Source organism: Triplophysa dalaica, chromosome 14 (genome assembly GCF_015846415.1).
Source record: "Triplophysa dalaica isolate WHDGS20190420 chromosome 14, ASM1584641v1, whole genome shotgun sequence".
Classification (NCBI taxonomy): Eukaryota; Metazoa; Chordata; class Actinopteri; order Cypriniformes; family Nemacheilidae; genus Triplophysa; species Triplophysa dalaica.
This window is the reverse complement of record NC_079555.1, coordinates 21683880-21702317: the sequence shown is the minus strand read 5'-3', so window position 1 is coordinate 21702317 and position 18438 is coordinate 21683880. Positions and strand designations below refer to the sequence as shown.

Here is an 18438-nt window from a genome sequence, read left to right as displayed (position 1 = left end):
TGGAGATTCATGCACCGATGTTTCAAAAATGTTTCTGCAGCATCAAACAAACCTTGTAGTTACAGATGTGATGCATGGCTTCAATCTCTTTCTCCAGCCAGTTATAGAGCTGAAAACGCAGCTTTCCTCCGTCCACCTCGTATCCTGTGGCCAGAGTCCTCAGTTCTGTCATGAGGATCTTCAGACAGGCTCTGAACTTCAGCTGTTCTGCTATCACGTCCACCTCCGACTCGCCCGCCAACTCGTCGCGTTGCAGGCCCGAGGCTTTTTTAACTTCCTCTTCCTCTGGCTTCTTCATCGTCAGCCCATCCTCCTCATCCTCATCGTCCTCGTTATGGATCCCCCAGTCCAGCTGCAGACCGTCATCCTCCAATTTAACCAGCGGCTGACTCCAGTCCAGACCGGCGGACGATTCCACTCCCCAGGCTGGAGCGCTCCAGTCCGCTTCTGCAGGCTTGCTTCCGTTCTCCTGCGGCTGCCCGCCACTGACGTTAGCCACGGACGAGCCTTTACTCAGAGAAGACGCCTTCTTGGTGACATTGGGGATCTTGGATAGGACCTCGAGGGCCAGGAGCGGGCAGCCCACTTTAAAGTGAGCGTTAGCGGTGGTGAAGAAGAGCTTGCGCTCGATCAGGTTGATCTTGTAGGAGCTGCTGCGTTCAGATGTTGGAGCGACTGCCGCCAGAGATGACTCAGGCATGGCCAGATGCCGGCGAATGATAAGAGGATGTGTGCGTAAGAAGTTGTAGAAACTAAACACGACGGGGTTGCAGGATTTTATCAAGACGTCTGAAAGACAGAGAAGGCACAAACTCGATCATACACAGACAGGACTGATGTAAGATATAAACACGACAGTATGGCCATTGTTGTGTGAAGAACGGTAAAGAACTATAAATGTTTAGCAGCAACAGCACAGTTAGCGAGTGTGACGCAAAGTAATTTTGCATTTGAGATGATAAATCTAACCAGGGTTCTCATCGTCTTCTTTATAGATCTGCTCCAGCAATGTATCCAGAGCTCTGGTGTAATCCTTCATGATCCAGTAAGCGATGCTCCTCAGGAACGGGTCGGGATGGAGTCTGGTGCAGGAGAAACCGCTGCCATCTCGGTCACAGCCCAGAACTTTCTCATACAGGATTCCTTTACAGGTGGAAGAGCTCTCGTAGTCCGCCTCATATAGACGAGCCACTATCATCGCCAGCTGAATGTCCTCCATCTTCTCCAGACACACCTACAGGACATGACACACAGAGATCAAGCCCAGAAACGCTCGAGAGAAATCAATCCCATCAAGTATAAAGAAAACTAAACCTTTGTCAGGACAACGATGACTTCATGCATTATAATATTATACATTTATATTTTGTAATAAAAATGAATGTTGTCTATAAAACAACATTTCATACACAGAAGGAAAACCCTTTAACGACCCTACACTTCATCATTGTTAAAGACATATTATAGTCATTATAATCAAACATTATGACCTCAGGTAATACTCTCTATTTAAAATAAAACTGCACATACAGTTTCTCGTAGTGAAGCTTGTGAATATTTCAGAGATGTGTATCGTTTTCATTTTAATTTTCTAAATTTGTATGTTTGCAAACGTTACCGTTCATTGAAATCAAATCCAATATTGACCAAAACATTTGGAAAAACTTAACTAAATGAAAATTTTAAATGTTGCCTCAAAATATAATAATACTATAATAATAACAAATAAAAACTAAAAATACTTATTTATTCTTCTTATAATATAGCAACATAATAAATAAACAAACACATTTTAAAATGACAAAAACATATATCAATATTTGTTAAAACTTCAAGTAAAATGTACACGAAAGACTAATAATTTAAAAATAAAAGCTTATTTAGAAGATGAATAATACTAAAATCAGAAGTATACGAGGTCTGGTCAGAAGTCAAGTGCTGTTATCGGTGTGTTTGGACCATCTGGAGTTTATCTGTCATGTTTAGTCTGAATTGAAGCGCTCAGGGCTCACACACTCCTGACGTCACACTCAAACCAGCAGTAGACTCATCAACTTCCACACGGTCACTACTAAAACAAAAACAGCAGAGACCTCGATGGCATCTTTCAGGGATCCCGCCAGCAGAAAGAAGGCGGCCGACTGCTCAAAGCGTTGTTTCCCCAGAAGAGAAAAGGCATTCTTCAGAGCCGCTTTCCTCCAGCGGTCCTCGCTGAAGTTATGACTGAAAAATTGAGTCATCTTCTCATCGTGCTGAGACCTACACACGACACATCAGTCAAGACACGCTGAATAACATCGCCGTGTATGAGAACAGCATACAGTTCATGTGTTGACAGAATAAACCTGTACCTGAACAAACCCCAGAGCACCGCTTTCTTCTTCATAGCCAGATAAAAGAGAGCTGCGTCCAGCGGATCATTATTCCTCTGAAACGCCACTTTAGCCACCTAACACACACAAGCATATTCATCAAAGACTATGATCATCATTTAGGGTAATGATAATATAAATTAATAATAAAAGAACGTTGTTTTCTCGAGGATAATCGCATCCAGAATACAAGTTTGTGTTTACGTAATATATGTCGGCGTATTGTGCATATTTATTTTTTAATCATGAACACATACACATAAATGCATATATTTAAGGAAAATAATAATATAACTATTAATAAATGTTGATATAGAGTTTCATTTATTGGTAAATATAAATAAATGTATTTTTATATTTCCTAAATATATATACAAGTATGTGTACGTGTTTATGTTTATAAATACAAAACTAATATGCACAGTACATAGACATATATTGTGTAAACACAAACTTTTATTTTGGATGCGATTAATCGCTTGACAGCCCTAAAAAAACATACTTTACTATTGGAAAAAAGTAGCTGTACGGACTCATTTACATTAATACAAAAGCTTCACTTTCATTTCATGTTTTGCACAATAAAATTGAAACTTAACAGTAATCGTATTAAAAGAAAGAAAAATTTTACCAAAATTGAGTGAAGTGAAATTTAATTCCAAGCTGATTAAAGTCAACTGAACTGAAACACACACATGAATGTGTAGTAAATGTGACTTGAACAGAATGAATGAAATAAATAGGAGATAAAAAAATTATTTGGCTCATTTTGGATTCATAATAATGAGGTCACTAAACCATGTGACAGCCCAAAGACATGACATCACACTGCTTTTCGAAAAGACAGTCTAACGTCTTTCATGTGTTATTCTTGAATCAGATGCACACTTTAAATGAAGAATGAGTCTTCAGCTCAAACTTCATCATACACACTTGAAGTCTTATGGATGTCTTGCAGAACACTGCCATGGAAAGGCAGAAGACAGTAAGTGCACAGAGAGCAGCTAAAGTCAGTGTTACCAATGATTCAACTCAGTTTCAGTGTTGGCATATTTGGAGTGATTTAGTTTGGTCACGTCGCACCATTTCAAAGTTATTCTGAAAGTAATCACTTTTGTCATGTTTGTTTTGTGTTGTGTTGAATGTGTGTGTGCCTCACCTTCTCCACAATGCGTCTCAGTGTGTTAATGTTTCGGATCCACCAGCCGACGCCCACCGCTCGCAGCTCGGACCACTGCGGATCTCCCCTCTGCATAGCGGGAATCATGTTCAACATCTCCTCCTCCGCCTCCGAGTGGAATGCCCACGCAAAGTGACACGTTGACACACCTATAAGGTGTAAAACGGCATCACGTGTGTCCAAGTGCATGTGTGTATATGTTGGTGGGGACCTAAACTTGATTGCACACCAACTCATGGGGACTCGTGTCACCCTGGAAACCAAAATTGAGGTCCCAACGGGCACAAACGTTATAAATTGTACAGAACAATAATTTTTGAAAATCTAAAAATGCAAAAAGTTTTCTACGATCTTTAGGGGTTGGGTTAGAGGGTAACATATACAGTTTATACACTATACAACTCATTACGCCTACGGACTGTCCCCACGGAGATAATAAAACATAGGTGTGTGTGTTACCTTGATGAAGTAGCTGTAGCCTGTAAAGGGGAGGCAGTGATGTCAACAGACAGGTGTGTAACCTCATGGCCAGCAGGTAACGTAACCCACACTCATCTAAGGAATCCCCACCTGCACAAACACACAACATTGTTTTTAAACAAGAAAATGTCAACACTGTGAGCACAGTCAACTGCCCACATGTCTAAAATTTCCCACCATTACTCTCCAAACTCTCCATCACATGGCACAGTCAAACAACAAACAATACTATTACACACTGATGCTGACTGGATTTAAAAGCTCAAAAAGATCATCTCAGACCACAGTGAACATCACCTGTTAAAGATATTTAACAGCACACACATACGACACAATTCTCAAAGAAGTCTTTTAAAGTATTGAAAGTATTCAAGGACTTTTCATTTTGTTTAGCACAGCCACGGTCTTCAATTATATCAATCATAACTTCACACAGATGTATATCAGCTGCTCTGACCCTGAACATTTCTCATGGAGTACACGGTGTAACGTTTTACTTCTCAAGAGACTACACAGATGTGAGCGACTGGTGACCTCAGACAACACCTGATGTAGTCGCATAAGAGGGCACCCCCTCTTGTGAAGAGTGCCCCCCTTGACTCAGACACTGCTAATGGGCTAGCTGCGCCAGATGCCGCAGGTGAGCTTTTGCAACAGCAGGGTCAGCAGACTAATTTCCAGTTGTATCACACTATCGAGTTGTTTTGGCTTAACAAAGTGCTCAGTAATCTAAAGAGAATCTGATCGCCGATGTATTACTTTCTTTTTTTTGATCTAAAAAACACCCATATTTGCTGGCCAAAAATTCTCCCTTTCCCATACAACTGTGTTGTGTTATACGACCGGACTCTAGTCTGCCAACCCTGGTGTCCCAAAAGCTCACCAGCGCCATCTTGTGCAACTAGCGAATCAACATCATTTTAGTATTGACTTTCTGTGTGTGAGCCATGATGTAAATTGTATTGACATGAACAGGGACAAGCCTGTGCCATGTATTCAAAAAATAATATACAGGCCAACAAACTTTACTAAACGCACTGTTATTTGTTATGGTGAAAAAGCAATGCTTCAAACAACTATTGTATTTATTTTGTGTAAGGGAGGGGCCTAGGGCACCAACAGAGTGTGTGCCGGCCCTGATGGTGTGCTCCGATGTGTGAAAGAGAAACTTATATGTTGATTATATAATTTTCAGTTTTTTATCATGCATATAGCTTTCTTGCAGGTAAGCCAAGCTTGCTCAGCCGGTTAGGTACAGCTTGAACAGATGAATGGAAATCTATTAAAATCAGCTTAAAAAGAACCCTGTTTTCATGTGTTTACATGCACCGGCTATGCAGAAAACCGACTTTACATGGAAGTTTAAAACTTGCCGGGTTTCTCGCATCCAGTGACGTCACCGTCGACAGTCTGTTAAGTCATTAAAAATGCAGCGGGAAAACGGTCAGAAGTTGTATTTTTATGTCTCTTCTCATGTCCGCAGTGCCTGCATATGCAAAAATACTTTTTCATTTTGACATTTCCACATCAACTGCATGATTCCAGTGTGGACATTTATGTGTTATTTACTATTACTTTCGTTTAGGACTTTTACCATTGCGCTGTCAGACATGCGCACATAAACTAAAATGAAAGAACACCAGTAAAGGCGTTAACATGCAGCACGAAATCGAGTAATGGGCAAAAAACTACCTCTGTCGATCGGGTTTTGCTTATGCCGTTTATGAGCTTTCCCCGATAAAAGAAACATGACTTACACGTTATCAGCTTATTAAGCATAATCGGAGTAAGACTGTGCATGTAAACGCACTCAATGTCAATCAATAGTGATACAACACACTAAACTGTGTTCTATTTGCCTTATTATAGCTCCTCTACAGCTGCCACGCACAAAACCCACCTCCATCCCCAACTCCTAATCATCTCACTGTCTATCGGGTCACTTTCATTTCTTCCTGTTATGAATACTTAATTTGACCAATTTTCTCACCTTGACAGGTACTGATCCTCGTTATTGACAATAATTCTGTTAAGAAACTGTTATATTATTATTGCTGCACTCCTGCTCTGTTCATGCGGTTGGCTTATGATCACACATGGTTTTTTAAGCAAGCATCTTTCTCCAGTACCGTGCAGATTGTGATTACTTTGACATGATATGCCAATCTGACTTGGCAAACCTGTTTTAAAACCATCATTATTTCATTTAGCGGCACACTTCAGCAGCTTTGGGTTTTGTGTATAATTTATATAATTATAATTTATAATTTAGTCATTTGGCAGACGCTTTTATCCAAAGCGACTTACAGTGCACTTATTACAGGGACAATCCCCCTGGAGCAACATGGAGTAAAGCGTCTCGCTCAAGGACACACTGGTGGTGGCTGCTGGGATCGAACCAGCAACCTGTGATTTACCAGTTCAGTGGTTTAACCCACTAGACCACCATCACACGTGTGTGAGCCGGTAAACTCACCTGAGTACTGTTTATCTGTGGATCCCGTCACTTCAGCACTGGTGGTTGCAACAGTATCGGCGAGAGCCACAAGGAACATCTGCTCGAGACGCGTGAGACCCGGCAGACTGGAGTGCATGAGATGCGAAGACAGCACTTGCGCGTGCTCGGGCCCGAAGTATGTGGGCCCGTACTGCGACAGGTTAATCACACGAGACTTCTTCTCCGGTTTTTCTGCCGCAAAGCTCACAAAGTCATCGGTGGTGACGGTCTGAACCTGAAACAGATCTGTATACTGATCCTCCAACGGTTTCTGTTTCTCAAGCTCCGCCCCCTTTCCGGCTTTTCCCGCCTCCTCTCCAGACTTGTAGGAGTTATCCTGGTCAGCGGACAGAAGGGCGTACAGCGGAAGCGGGGGGATGGAGTTGATTTCGGTGTAATCTCGTCCCCCGTCCCGCCCAGCAACGATGGTGTCTTTTGCCGTGCTGCCCGACACGCTAATGGTTCTAGAAAGGTGTCTCCTGGCACCCCCCTCACCTGCCTCCACGTCTCTCACAACAGCAACCTCGCCAGCGATGCACTTCACCAGGTGAGCCAGGATGGCCTTGGCGCGTTTGACCCGTCCCAGGTCCATCAGTTCCAGAAGCTGCGTGGGATGGTACTGGGGGAGGGTGGGCGACAACGAATGAGCCGCCTCGAACAAGCCCCCATCCTGAATCACTGCCGGGGGACGCAACGCATCCTCGATTCCGGCGCCGCCCTCAAACACGCTCTTGGATCGCCCTCGACCCTCGTTCGACACAGAGACCGAACGACCTCCAACCGCGTCTGGCGAGAAGATTCCGTCATTCTCAGAGTTGTCTGGTTTCTCGTCCTGCCTCCACTGAGCGTAGACCTGCATCTCACAGTCCATGCTCACCACCAGGATGCCATCTCGTACCCAAGAAAGGGACACGGGAAGAGACGGAGTTCCATCCACAGAGGAGACGAGGTGTACCGACCTCAGCAGCACCCAGCGAGAGCGAATGCCCTGTTTTATGCTGCCGCCCAGAGGCAGCGTGACCGCCATGCCGTCCTTGACCCCGGTCTGCTCGGTGACCACCCCCGAAATGCGTCCGTACATGAGGATGTTTGATCCCACCCCTACCGTCAGGATGTGGGACCCATCTTCCTTCGACAGCCAGTCCAGATGCACAAAGTGTTTGATATTTGGGCTGTCTTTTCTCACGAACAGATCTGACTTGGTGTACACGACCAAGTTGCTGTCGACGCTGACACGTGGGTCAAGCATTTTAGCAGGTTTGCTGAAATCGTCAAGGTGAATGGTCTGTTCCAGGACCCACTCGGATCCACCTGTCGACTCGCACTCGTAGATCGACACGAGCATAGAAAAGTCGTGACACGCCCCTCCTTCGTTTCCAGACGACATCTGTATGAACGATATGGCGAGTCTGCCTGTGTAGGAACAGCTGACCGCTACAGGTCGGCCAGCGACGGACACAGAGCTGTCGTTGTCATCTTCCTCTTTCAACAAACTCCAGGGCTCCCAGCGATATGAACGCGCTTCCTCTGGGTTTGGTGCTGACTGATCCACTTCCACACCACAGTGCCAGAATCTGACACGCCCATCAGAACAGGTAGTCACGAACAGGTATGGCGCCAAACACACCGGGTAGATGGACGAGGAGCTCAGATGACCTTTGAAAACACACACCAACACGCACAACTTTTATCAAACAGCACAACAGTACACGCAATGTTTCATTGGCAATAAAGACAATAACCAAAAACTCTGCCCTCATGTTAAGGTCACACGACCAGACAAATATCAATTACTCATCTCTAGAACATCAGAGCACTGGGATTTCAGCCAGCAAGTAACTCACGTTCTGTTCCTTTAATATAAGTTATGTTTATTGACACTCTGACAAAGGTAACATGCGTGTGAAGTCATACCAGCAGAGGGCGTGGCTCTGATAAGCTCCACCCCTGGGGGCAGGTCTAACCGCTGACTGTAAACCAGTTGCGAGGTCAGGATGAGTTTGCTTGCGGACTGCAGATTGGCAGAGGATGAGGAGCGGGGCAGCGCACTATGACCTGGACTGATGTCAGGAGACGAGTCAGCGTTCATCTGACTCACAGGAACCGTCAGCTGACTCTTGAAGAAGCTGTCACTCACCGGCTCATCTGCAGTGGACAGCAATTATCATTATATTACAGTTCATTAAAGAATTGAGTTCAGATCACACACAATCCAACAGACTAAGAGATCTGCCATAATCTTGATCCTCACCCACACACGCCTGCACAGAGCGCAGATGAAGATGCCACATCTGTAACACAGAGTTACCACTCGCATCCTTCTCTATCACCACCAGAAAGAACTTCTCTGAGAAGGGAGGAGGCTCATACTCTACAACACAAAACATGAAAATCAAAAACTTCTCCCAGATACTCTACAATCACACCAGACTTCATGTGTTTAACATTCAAGAGAGTTAAGAAGCAGAGTTTCTGTAACCTTCTGCAGAGGGGAAAGTGTTAGTGTTGAAGTCGGGAATGTCTTCATGTGGTTTATATCCCAGAATAAAATCCTCCTGGAACACGTGAAGCAGCTGTGTGTTGGACCCACACTGCAGAAACAAACACATAACATTTACTACACCAGTGTTCACACATGCACGTATATAAAAGACCTACACACAAAAGCAGACACACACAAGACAAATATCCAGTAAACTCATTCATGAAACACAAGTAGAAAGATGTTTTTGGGTAAATCGTTCTTAAATCATTCTAACACTAGTTTTCGAATTCATGAAAATCTTTGTATTTTCAAAATGTTAGTTGGTACCGAAGAAATGTGCGCCTGCTCCATAGTGCGTAAAACCACACATAACATGACTAATTACTGCATTTTGAGACGTCTCATAATGATATTTCAGGAGTTCTTTTGCTCTTTCTTTAATCATTTTATACTTTTTAACTTTGGGTGAAACTTTGGGTGAAACACAGAGCTTGTCATTGTCCTTTTTACACAGCCGTCCAATCACAGTGGAGAAAAGTAGGGACAAACTCTACATTGACCAACCATCATACACCAAGTTAATATTAATGGTTCCTGCACTTTCATATTCAGTAATATTCTTTAAAATAAGGAGTAACGCGCAGTGCCTCCAAAGAGTTCTCAAGCGCCACCAGCTGATCGTTTTCAGAAGATCACCAGTTATTATACTTTAGCTGGTTAAAAACACTTGGAGGACATAGTTTAATTGATTCATTTATTGGTAAGCATTTCGTCTGTTAGTCCGTTATGCATTTAAGCAATATAATGTAGCCAAACCACAGAATGAAGTCCAGAGGATTCCAGCATTCCTACATATCTTATTTATGTAAGGCAAGGCGAGTTTCTTTATACAAGGGCAATTCAAAGTGCTTTGCATAAAATGATTGACAGAGAGAAAGAAGATGTATCTTTAAAATGCAAATGATTTAAGATCACAAATACTTTAGATTTTAAAAAACAATAAAACAGCGCTAAAATTGATTAAAAATGTGAGTGTGTATTATGTTTACATTAACATTTATGCATTTGGCAAACGCTTTTATCCGACTTACATTGCTTTACACCGCTTTTATCCGACTTACATTGCTTTACACCGCTTTTATCCGACTTACATTGCTTTACACCGCTTTTATCCGACTTACATTGCTTTACACCGCTTTTATCCGACTTACATTGCTTTACACCGCTTTTATCCGACTTACATTGCTTTACACCGCTTTTATCCGACTTACATTGCTTTATCTTATACATTTTACATAGGTATTTGCAATCCCCTGGGATCGAACCCTCAAACTTGCGATGTTAACGCAATGCTCTTACCACTGAGCTACAGGAAAGCATATATAAAAATAATATGAGCAAAAAAAAAAAAATCAGAAACTCTAAATTTGTGTATATACATACACACATTTGACTTTCAAATCTGACATTCACAAAGTATTTGTGAATCCTGAGGAAAGTTTTTTAAAGGGCCGCAATCTCAGAAAATGCACTTTCAAATGTTTATCTACCTGAAATTAAGTCGCTAGCGTGTGTGCAGAAACACCCTGTAACTATACAAATCCATCTATTCTTCTTATTGTAAACTCCTTTAAACCACAACAGTGTCACGCCATGACCGCTCGCAGACTCCACCTTATGAGGGTTTAGGTCCAATTTCAGCCAGAGACACCCTTTCAGCCATTCTCAGGCAAGAGCAGATGAAGCCACTAGCCAGCTACAAAAATGTCTTAGAAACAACAAATGTGTGCTGTTGTTGGAGGTAATTTGGAATAAAGAAGGAGGCCGGGAGGAGACCTATCCAACAAGCCTGGGTTCATCCTCTGCGACCTCGCGGGCCGGAGTTATAACTATCGAAAGTCACAGGCAGGACGATGATGACTTTTTGGAAGAATTTACTTTTTTCAGATGGACAAACCAACATTCACCGGTCCATATCTCCGGTCCGGAAAGACTTAGAGAAACGAGCCAGGACTTGTTGGAAATTTCTCCACTGGGGCATACAAACGATGCTTACCGCGAGTCGATGCAACCCCTAGGTCGAGAGCTAGAGATCCCGGTACCAGGAAAGGTTGAAAAATCTAAGCTCCGGGACACGGTGGTCTGTGAGTATATCATGGGTTTCACCAAAAAAAATCTCAAAAGTGGATCAGTACCAGCTTTTCGCGATCAAGCTTCATCTCCATAAGAAGTGAGTATTACACATCGTTTTTAAATCGTCTTTCATAAATAAGTGTTTAGCATATTAGCGGTCTTTTTTTTTTTTACATGTTTCCGGCTAAACCTGAGATTTTACATTGGTCCAAAGACATGAGTTGTGTCATAATGTTAGTGGTTTAACTCGTCGCGCCCAACGGTGCAGAAGACTTGTGACCATCATCATTTCTGTAAAGCTTATTCATTACAACAAAAGAAAGTTATGGCAGTGTCTTTCTCGGTGAGTTCAGTGTTTTCTCTTATGTCCTAAGTCCGATAAGACTTAGAGAGGATAGAAACAGAGTGTGCATTTGCAAGACAACCTGATTGCTGATCTTTACAAACCTGTCTGTCATATACAAGAACTCTGATAGCATAAATATGCCTGTATCTGTGTTTATGTCTGTTAGTAATATGCACGCACATAATTAATCATCAATGGCCAACATTTCATACAGCATATGTTGTTCTATCTGTGTTTTTCCATTTAATTCGTATTTATGAACAAGGCATCAAGGTGATTTTTATTGCAGTTAGTGTATGGTTTTGGTTGGATAGGGCATTACATACGTAATTGTGCTTTCACCCATATATATTTTTTTAATGTCATCCAAAGCACATGTTTAAGTGCTCTACCTCCTATTTTGCATTCGGGGAGGGGAGCAGAAGCTCATTTGCATTTAAAGAGACACACACAAAAACGGCATGTTTTCGATTGCAGCCACAAATGGCCATGCTCAACATGTTCAACATATTATAATGAAAGTGTATTGTGAGCTGAAACTTTACAGAGACCTTCTGGGGATACCTTTGACCATTTTTACATTACACCTGGAATTGTGGCCCTTTAACTGCAAATTACTCATATATTTATGAATGTTTCATGAATGAGGCCCAGTGTGTTTTTAGGAGAGACTGAGAGGTGTAGGTGTGACCTGGTTGGTGATGATGTCCAGCTCTATGATGCAGCCGGGTCGGGCGGTGGACTGCTGACTCACGATATTGAACACTTCACCCACCAGTTTCTACAAGAAACCAGACGGCAACACAAATGAGACGTTTCATCACGCTGAAACATGTCATTACAGGTCAGTGTTTTTCAGAACATCTTACAGACGTCTCTGGATCTGACAACTCATCCAACAGTTTACGGGCGTCCACCACGGCCTGATACAGACGCAGATTCTTACCGTCAGACGCCACGAAGCATGCGCTTGCCGAGTTACAGTACGTTCCTGATAGAGAAACACACAAACATTTATTCATAGTTAATAGGCCACTGCTATAATACCAGCAAATCCATATAATGCACTGACCGATCACATCAACAGAGATTTGTAATTGTTAATTTATTCTCAACCATGGCTTGATTAAATGTGACTTTAGTTTCACTAATCTGTATGTCTCTCAGCTGATGTTCAACTGACCGAGCACTGAGCTGGGGATGAGAGTTGGCAGCCAGGCCACGTTGGAGAAGGCGGAGGTGTGGAGCGAGTTTATGCGTGCCAGTTCAGACACGCCCCCCGTGCAGGACAGCGGCCCGATGTGATCAACCCTCCACAAGATCAGCTCGCTGTAAATGGCGTTCGGGTCGTGGAACGTGCGCGTGGCGGCGTTTCGCAGCTGTTTCCGCGGGAAGCCTCTCATTGGCCGGGTAGGCTGCAGAGCCACGCCCTCATACTGATCGCAATCCGCGCTTCCAGGCCCAGAGAGTGGAGTCAACAGCGCGTTGTGATGCGAAGAAGTCAGCAGCAGGGGAAGCACGGTGTGACATGCCAAATCGTTGAGGTGGAAACGGTGTCCGCAGTACCGGAACTTGTGCGAGACCGTGAGCACGTTGGAAAAGGCGGACTTCTCGGCAAACGTGACGGCCCACTGGTTGAGCGATCCATCCACGTGTTTGGACACCATCATGACGGCAGGGCCGATGACAGCGGCGAGAGAATGTCCGAGAGCAGCGAGGCCGGCGGACACTGACGCGCTCTGAGGAACACGCCGCTCACTTCTCTTCTCCTCCACAGCAGCACAGCTGTCTCGCTCCGTGAACGTGCACGCGTACATCATGATGTTCTTACTTAGAGAGTTGGCATCACCTGTGGGGAATGCCACCGGGATACGAGAGGAGAACGATACCTGGAAAACAGCGTCAAACAGCATTGTTACAAATGTCGCAACATTTTAGGGTAACAACACCCGTTATGTCACTCACTATTTTACATCCATTTGACCTGCTGTGTTTTGTGCAGTTTACAGTTAGAAAGGTTCCAAAAGTGTCGTCTGACCATCTGGCTCGAGTCCTACCTGAACCTGTCTGAAGATGCCGGGGATGAACTCATCCAGATACTTGACGTGCCAGACGAGAAAGGATCCGTCGTTGGGGTGGATGGTGAAGAGCATGTCGGGACTCTTGTTCCACTCCAGGATGAGAGCCTCCAGCTTACGATCCAGCAGCACAGAGGGAAGAGGAACACTGCTGCTGGAACCGGGAGACGAGGCTTTAGTACTGTCCTCCTGATCGCCCTCCTCGTGCTCCGATGAGCCTTTTTCAGACATCTCATCCAGATCTAACACAGACCACATCACATCCTATTAAACATGCTACACCGTCAGTCAGATTGCGGCACACATAACTGGTCAAGTGTCCGTACCAAAGTCAAACTTGCCGCTGGCGTCCTGCTCGAAGTCATCTGCGCTCTGTTCCAGGTGCTGCTCGGAGAGTTTGCGCAGTTGTTGCATGAACAGGTCCATGGAGGTCGTGAAGCTCAGATCTTTATTATTCAACCAGTGAACCACAAAGCCGTCCTCAGAGAAGAGTCCGGATCCAGCCAGGGCTGCTGGGATATCTGATGACAGAGTGAACCGTCACCACGCTGTCTGTGCGTGCGCACACGCGTGTGTGTCTGTGCGTACGCACCTGTGTTTGGGTTGATGCTGGCTGAGATGTGGAAGTGGCAGAGGGCGTTGGCGAGGTGTGAGATGTGCCGGTGGGTTTCGTGAGACCCCAGCTGACTCGGCAGAAGCTCGGTGTGGGCGACCAGGGCGGATGATCTCCTCCGGCCCCTGCGCAGATGCTTGAGGTGATGGATCGACTGAACACAGACGCAAACCGTTATCACTAACACTCCAGAATTCACGAACAGCTACAGTGAAAAGCTTTCTGCCACTTTATAAAAACAGGACACATTCCATGACTCCACACCATTTTAAAATAGCCAAAAGCACTTGGTTAACCTCAGAAAGATCTTTAAATTCAGTATTGGCTAATGTGACAGACTTTAACTTTTGAATATTTATATATTCTATATGTGACTGTTGTCAATGTTTTGAAGCACAATTGTTTGAACATGTGTTTTGATCAAGAGGCAACCTTCCATTCTCGCTCATGAAGCCAACACGGAAGTCTGCAATTCATTGACTGGCTCCAAAACAGAGCAGAATTCATTGAGCCCCATGTTAAACTTTTTTGGGAGAAAAAACACAATATAGTCTATGTGGCTCATTTTGCCCTTTATGACAACTGTGAGGGGGCAATTTTTTTTATAACTCATCCATTTAAATTATATTAAGCCTTAAAATTCCGCATTAAGGGCGTGGCCACTTGAGTGACACTTGGTTTCACCAACAGGCACCTCAGCTCCACCTACTCATTTTCGTTTATCTGGGAATGTCAAGATGGCTCAGACTGGCTCCGCCCACTTTCAGGCTTCAGAATTGCTTTTCACAAACCTACGGGTGACGTCACGGACACCACGTCCATGTTTTAAACAGTCTATGGTTTTACTGTTACGGGGACACCTCTCTCTTGTGTTGCTGACCTCCAGAGCATGCTGTATCTTGTCTTTCTGAGCGAAGTTTGGCAGTGATGAACAGCTGGTGCTGTTCTCTGAGATCTGTCCTCCCAGCAGACTGTCCTCAGGGAGAAGAGTCTCGCTCCACACTCGACAGATACCGTCTGCACACGACGTCAACAACACGTTACACACCGAGCCCCTGCAACACACACAATCGCGCAAAGATCAGAGACGAGAGTCATGACATAAGACATCATGATAGAAATCATCAGTGTCTGACGCACCTGGGCATGTATTTACTAGTCTTCCTCCAGGAGAAACCTGTGACCGTCCGCGGATGAGCCAGATAGACGAATGAGAAATGAACCTCCGGAGCTTTTTTATCAGACACGTCTGGCATCACCACAGCTGACTTCCAGGATGTGGTCGGGTACCACACCTTCAGCAGAGAGTCATCCTGAGAGACAGACAGAGAAGTGGTGTTTTCACACTTGCAGAAATGTGTAAAACGCGCTCTTTTCTTGATCAAAAATACTGAAGTCACAGATGTATGTGACTTCATTGCTACAGCTGAACACAAAGCGAATGATCATTGAAATTTCTAGTTGAAATATTCCTTTAAGACCAGCGAGTTATGAACTGAAATTAGAGTTAAATTTAAATGGATACTTCACCCAGAAATGAAATTCTGTCATCATTTATTCACCTTCGAGTTGTTCCAAATGTGTATAAATGTCTTTGTTCTGATGAACACAGAGAAAGATATTTGGAAGAATGCTTATAACCAGACAGATTTGTAGTCAAAAGTGCCCAAAACAGTTTGCTGTCCTATATTCTTCAAAATGTCGTCTTTTGTGTTCAACCGAACAATAAAGTAATTTTTCCTACTATGGGAGTCAATGAGTATTGAGATCTGTTTGATTATAAGCATTCTTCCAAATATCTTTCTCCGTGTTCATCAGAACAAAGACATTTATACACATTTGGAACTTGAAGGTGAGTAAATGATGACAGAAATTTCATTTTTGGGTCAAGTATCCCTTTAAGTCACCTGACTGCTTATTAGCAGTTTAAAAAGCAATGTGGTTTCGCTTGTCATTGCTAACGTTGTTTTACATTCAGTTTCATGTAAGAAATCATGCTGGGACAGGGCACTGATATACAACACTCCAGTATGTCTCTGTGTGGTGTCAATACCTTCCCAGACGTGGCAAAGTATTCTCCATCAGGAGACCATTTAGTGATGTGTACAGCAGCAGCCGTCCTGAGATTAAACACACACACACAAACACACACACAACGTCAGTCTGCGAGATTCATGAAAAAACACACAGTGACTCTTCATAAAGGATATCAGTCATGAGAGATCTCTGGCTCTGTTTATCTGAATCACATAATACACGCAGAGGACGATGTTAGTCTAGCTTTAAGAATGGGCTAAAACACATCTCTTCCACCTGACCCATTAATACACACTTCTATTTCTTTATTATGTGATCACTAGCTTTCCTGTAGCTCAGTGGTGAGAGCATTGCGTTAACAATGCAAGGTTGTGGGTTTGATCCCAGGGGATTGCAAATACCTTTGTAAACTGTATAGGATAAAGCAATGTAAGTCGCTTTGGATAAAAGCGTCTGCCAAATGCCTATAATGTTATAACTTTTGCTTTCCTAAAAAGAAAATGTCGGTACTTAGCTTTGTATACTGTGACAGGCTTACTGAGACAAGTTTAATTGCAAAATGAATTGTTTTCCTGAACACACACCCATCTACCGTTGAATGATAAGATATTTTGATGTCTATATGAATTAAGCAGATGGTTTTCATATGTTAATACGAGTGAACTGACTTGCACTGCCAGACACATTTCCAGTCATTGAGGATGAGTTCATGAGCTCTGTCATCGCTCAGCTGACCATCCTCCTCCTCGATCAGAACATCAGTGTTCGGTGGAGCCCATAACTGCAGACGTTCGGTGGCCGCCAGGATACGATCACCTGACACACACACACGCAGATACTGATGGACTCTATGACATTACAATATTCAAATCATGCCAATAAAAAAGGTCAGAGTGTTCCCTTCATCCATCTGTGGAGGGAGATATGTCACACACACCTTGGGGGTCCCAGGACAGATTGTAGGTTATAGCACTGAGGAAAAACTGTCCGGTCTTCTGCCATTGATAATTCAGTTGCTTTAAAACAAAACAGACAATTAAAGTCACCATTAACTCATTCGCCGCCAGCCTCTTTAAAAAAAAGTTGTGTTTTTTAACATTTTCACCAAACTATAATGGCTCACAGTAAAGTTTTTGTAAAGAATATACGGACAATCTATTTGTCAAATGAAAGAACAGAGTCGCAGCTTTCAAACAAAAGAAACCGTATTCTTCTATCTTCATTTGTTCGCTTTTTATCACTCCCTAGATGTGGGTAGGTTTCTTCAAAAATGCATCATTTTGATTAAACAGATAATTAACGTTTTTTTCAAAGATTCCTCCCAGAAAACACTCATAATAATCATTAAAACCGCTAAAACATATACGTTCTAGGTTCTGGGATTCTGTACTTTTTCCCCAAAGGGGTGTAATAGCACCACCTGCTGTAAAACAGTACAAACACTGATTGCCGTAATAACTCGTCTTTGGCGGGATAACACGTCAATGGCGGTGAAAGAGTTAAACAGTACATAACATGAGATGATTGAAGTCTGTAATGTTGGCGTGTTTGAAAGTAAGCAGTCTGCTAAATTGTAAATCTGAAGGTGAATGAATAACAAAGTTATAGAGATGGAAAAAAGTCAGTCGACTCTGAATCACACAAACGAGTCGTCACTAGTCCGGTTCGTCAACCGCCGCAGATTTACGTCACTAAATATAGTCCTGCTTGCGTTTTGCTAGGACTGCCTGCCAAAACTTCACTCTTCTCCCCAAAACACTGTAGCTAGTGAACCTCATCCGCAGTAGACCAATCACAGCAGACTAGACCATCTGACCAATCACAGCCATCACAGTCACACTATTTTCTGTATATTTCCTACCTATTAGACAGGGCCACACTTTTCAAAATGGGTTTGATTAGTAGAAAAAAATATATATTAAATAAAGCCATCATTGCAAAGCAAACAGTATTAGAATGTTAGCTTTCATTCATAAAGTGATGCTGTTAAAGAAATGTGTTGTTTCTACATTCATTTGGAGATAAAATGTGAAATTAGTAGAATGTAAAAGCATATTTAAAAACATAAAAGCTGTGTTTGATTAGTTAGTTCATTTTTTTAATCAATTGACAGCACTTAAATAATCATGCTAAACACAGTAAATAGTGTTTGTTTAATTTCACTATACATGTGCTAAACGGACTAAATGAATTAAAAGAGAGCGATTAATCGCAATT

At 43.1% G+C, this 18438-nt stretch overlaps 1 protein-coding gene across 2 annotated transcripts in view; it reads right to left on the bottom strand.

Moving 5' to 3' along the window:
- dmxl2 (Dmx-like 2) overlaps window positions 1–18438 on the bottom strand; it is a 44008-nt gene that overhangs the window by 13344 nt on the left and 12226 nt on the right. For both annotated transcript variants that reach the window (XM_056765615.1, XM_056765616.1), the window contains exons 4-24: window positions 17159–17237; window positions 16890–17037; window positions 16238–16304; window positions 15325–15497; window positions 15065–15239; window positions 14164–14338; window positions 13898–14092; window positions 13551–13813; window positions 12677–13382; window positions 12363–12484; window positions 12185–12274; window positions 9009–9120; window positions 8781–8900; window positions 8444–8674; window positions 6509–8185; window positions 4012–4122; window positions 3532–3701; window positions 2352–2449; window positions 2094–2259; window positions 970–1234; window positions 53–789 (exon numbers count right to left, since the gene is read on the bottom strand). In XM_056765615.1, coding sequence (XP_056621593.1) covers window positions 53–789; window positions 970–1234; window positions 2094–2259; window positions 2352–2449; window positions 3532–3701; window positions 4012–4122; window positions 6509–8185; window positions 8444–8674; window positions 8781–8900; window positions 9009–9120; window positions 12185–12274; window positions 12363–12484; window positions 12677–13382; window positions 13551–13813; window positions 13898–14092; window positions 14164–14338; window positions 15065–15239; window positions 15325–15497; window positions 16238–16304; window positions 16890–17037; window positions 17159–17237 — 5880 coding nt within the window. The remainder of the gene's footprint in view (window positions 1–52; window positions 790–969; window positions 1235–2093; window positions 2260–2351; window positions 2450–3531; window positions 3702–4011; window positions 4123–6508; window positions 8186–8443; window positions 8675–8780; window positions 8901–9008; window positions 9121–12184; window positions 12275–12362; window positions 12485–12676; window positions 13383–13550; window positions 13814–13897; window positions 14093–14163; window positions 14339–15064; window positions 15240–15324; window positions 15498–16237; window positions 16305–16889; window positions 17038–17158; window positions 17238–18438) is intronic.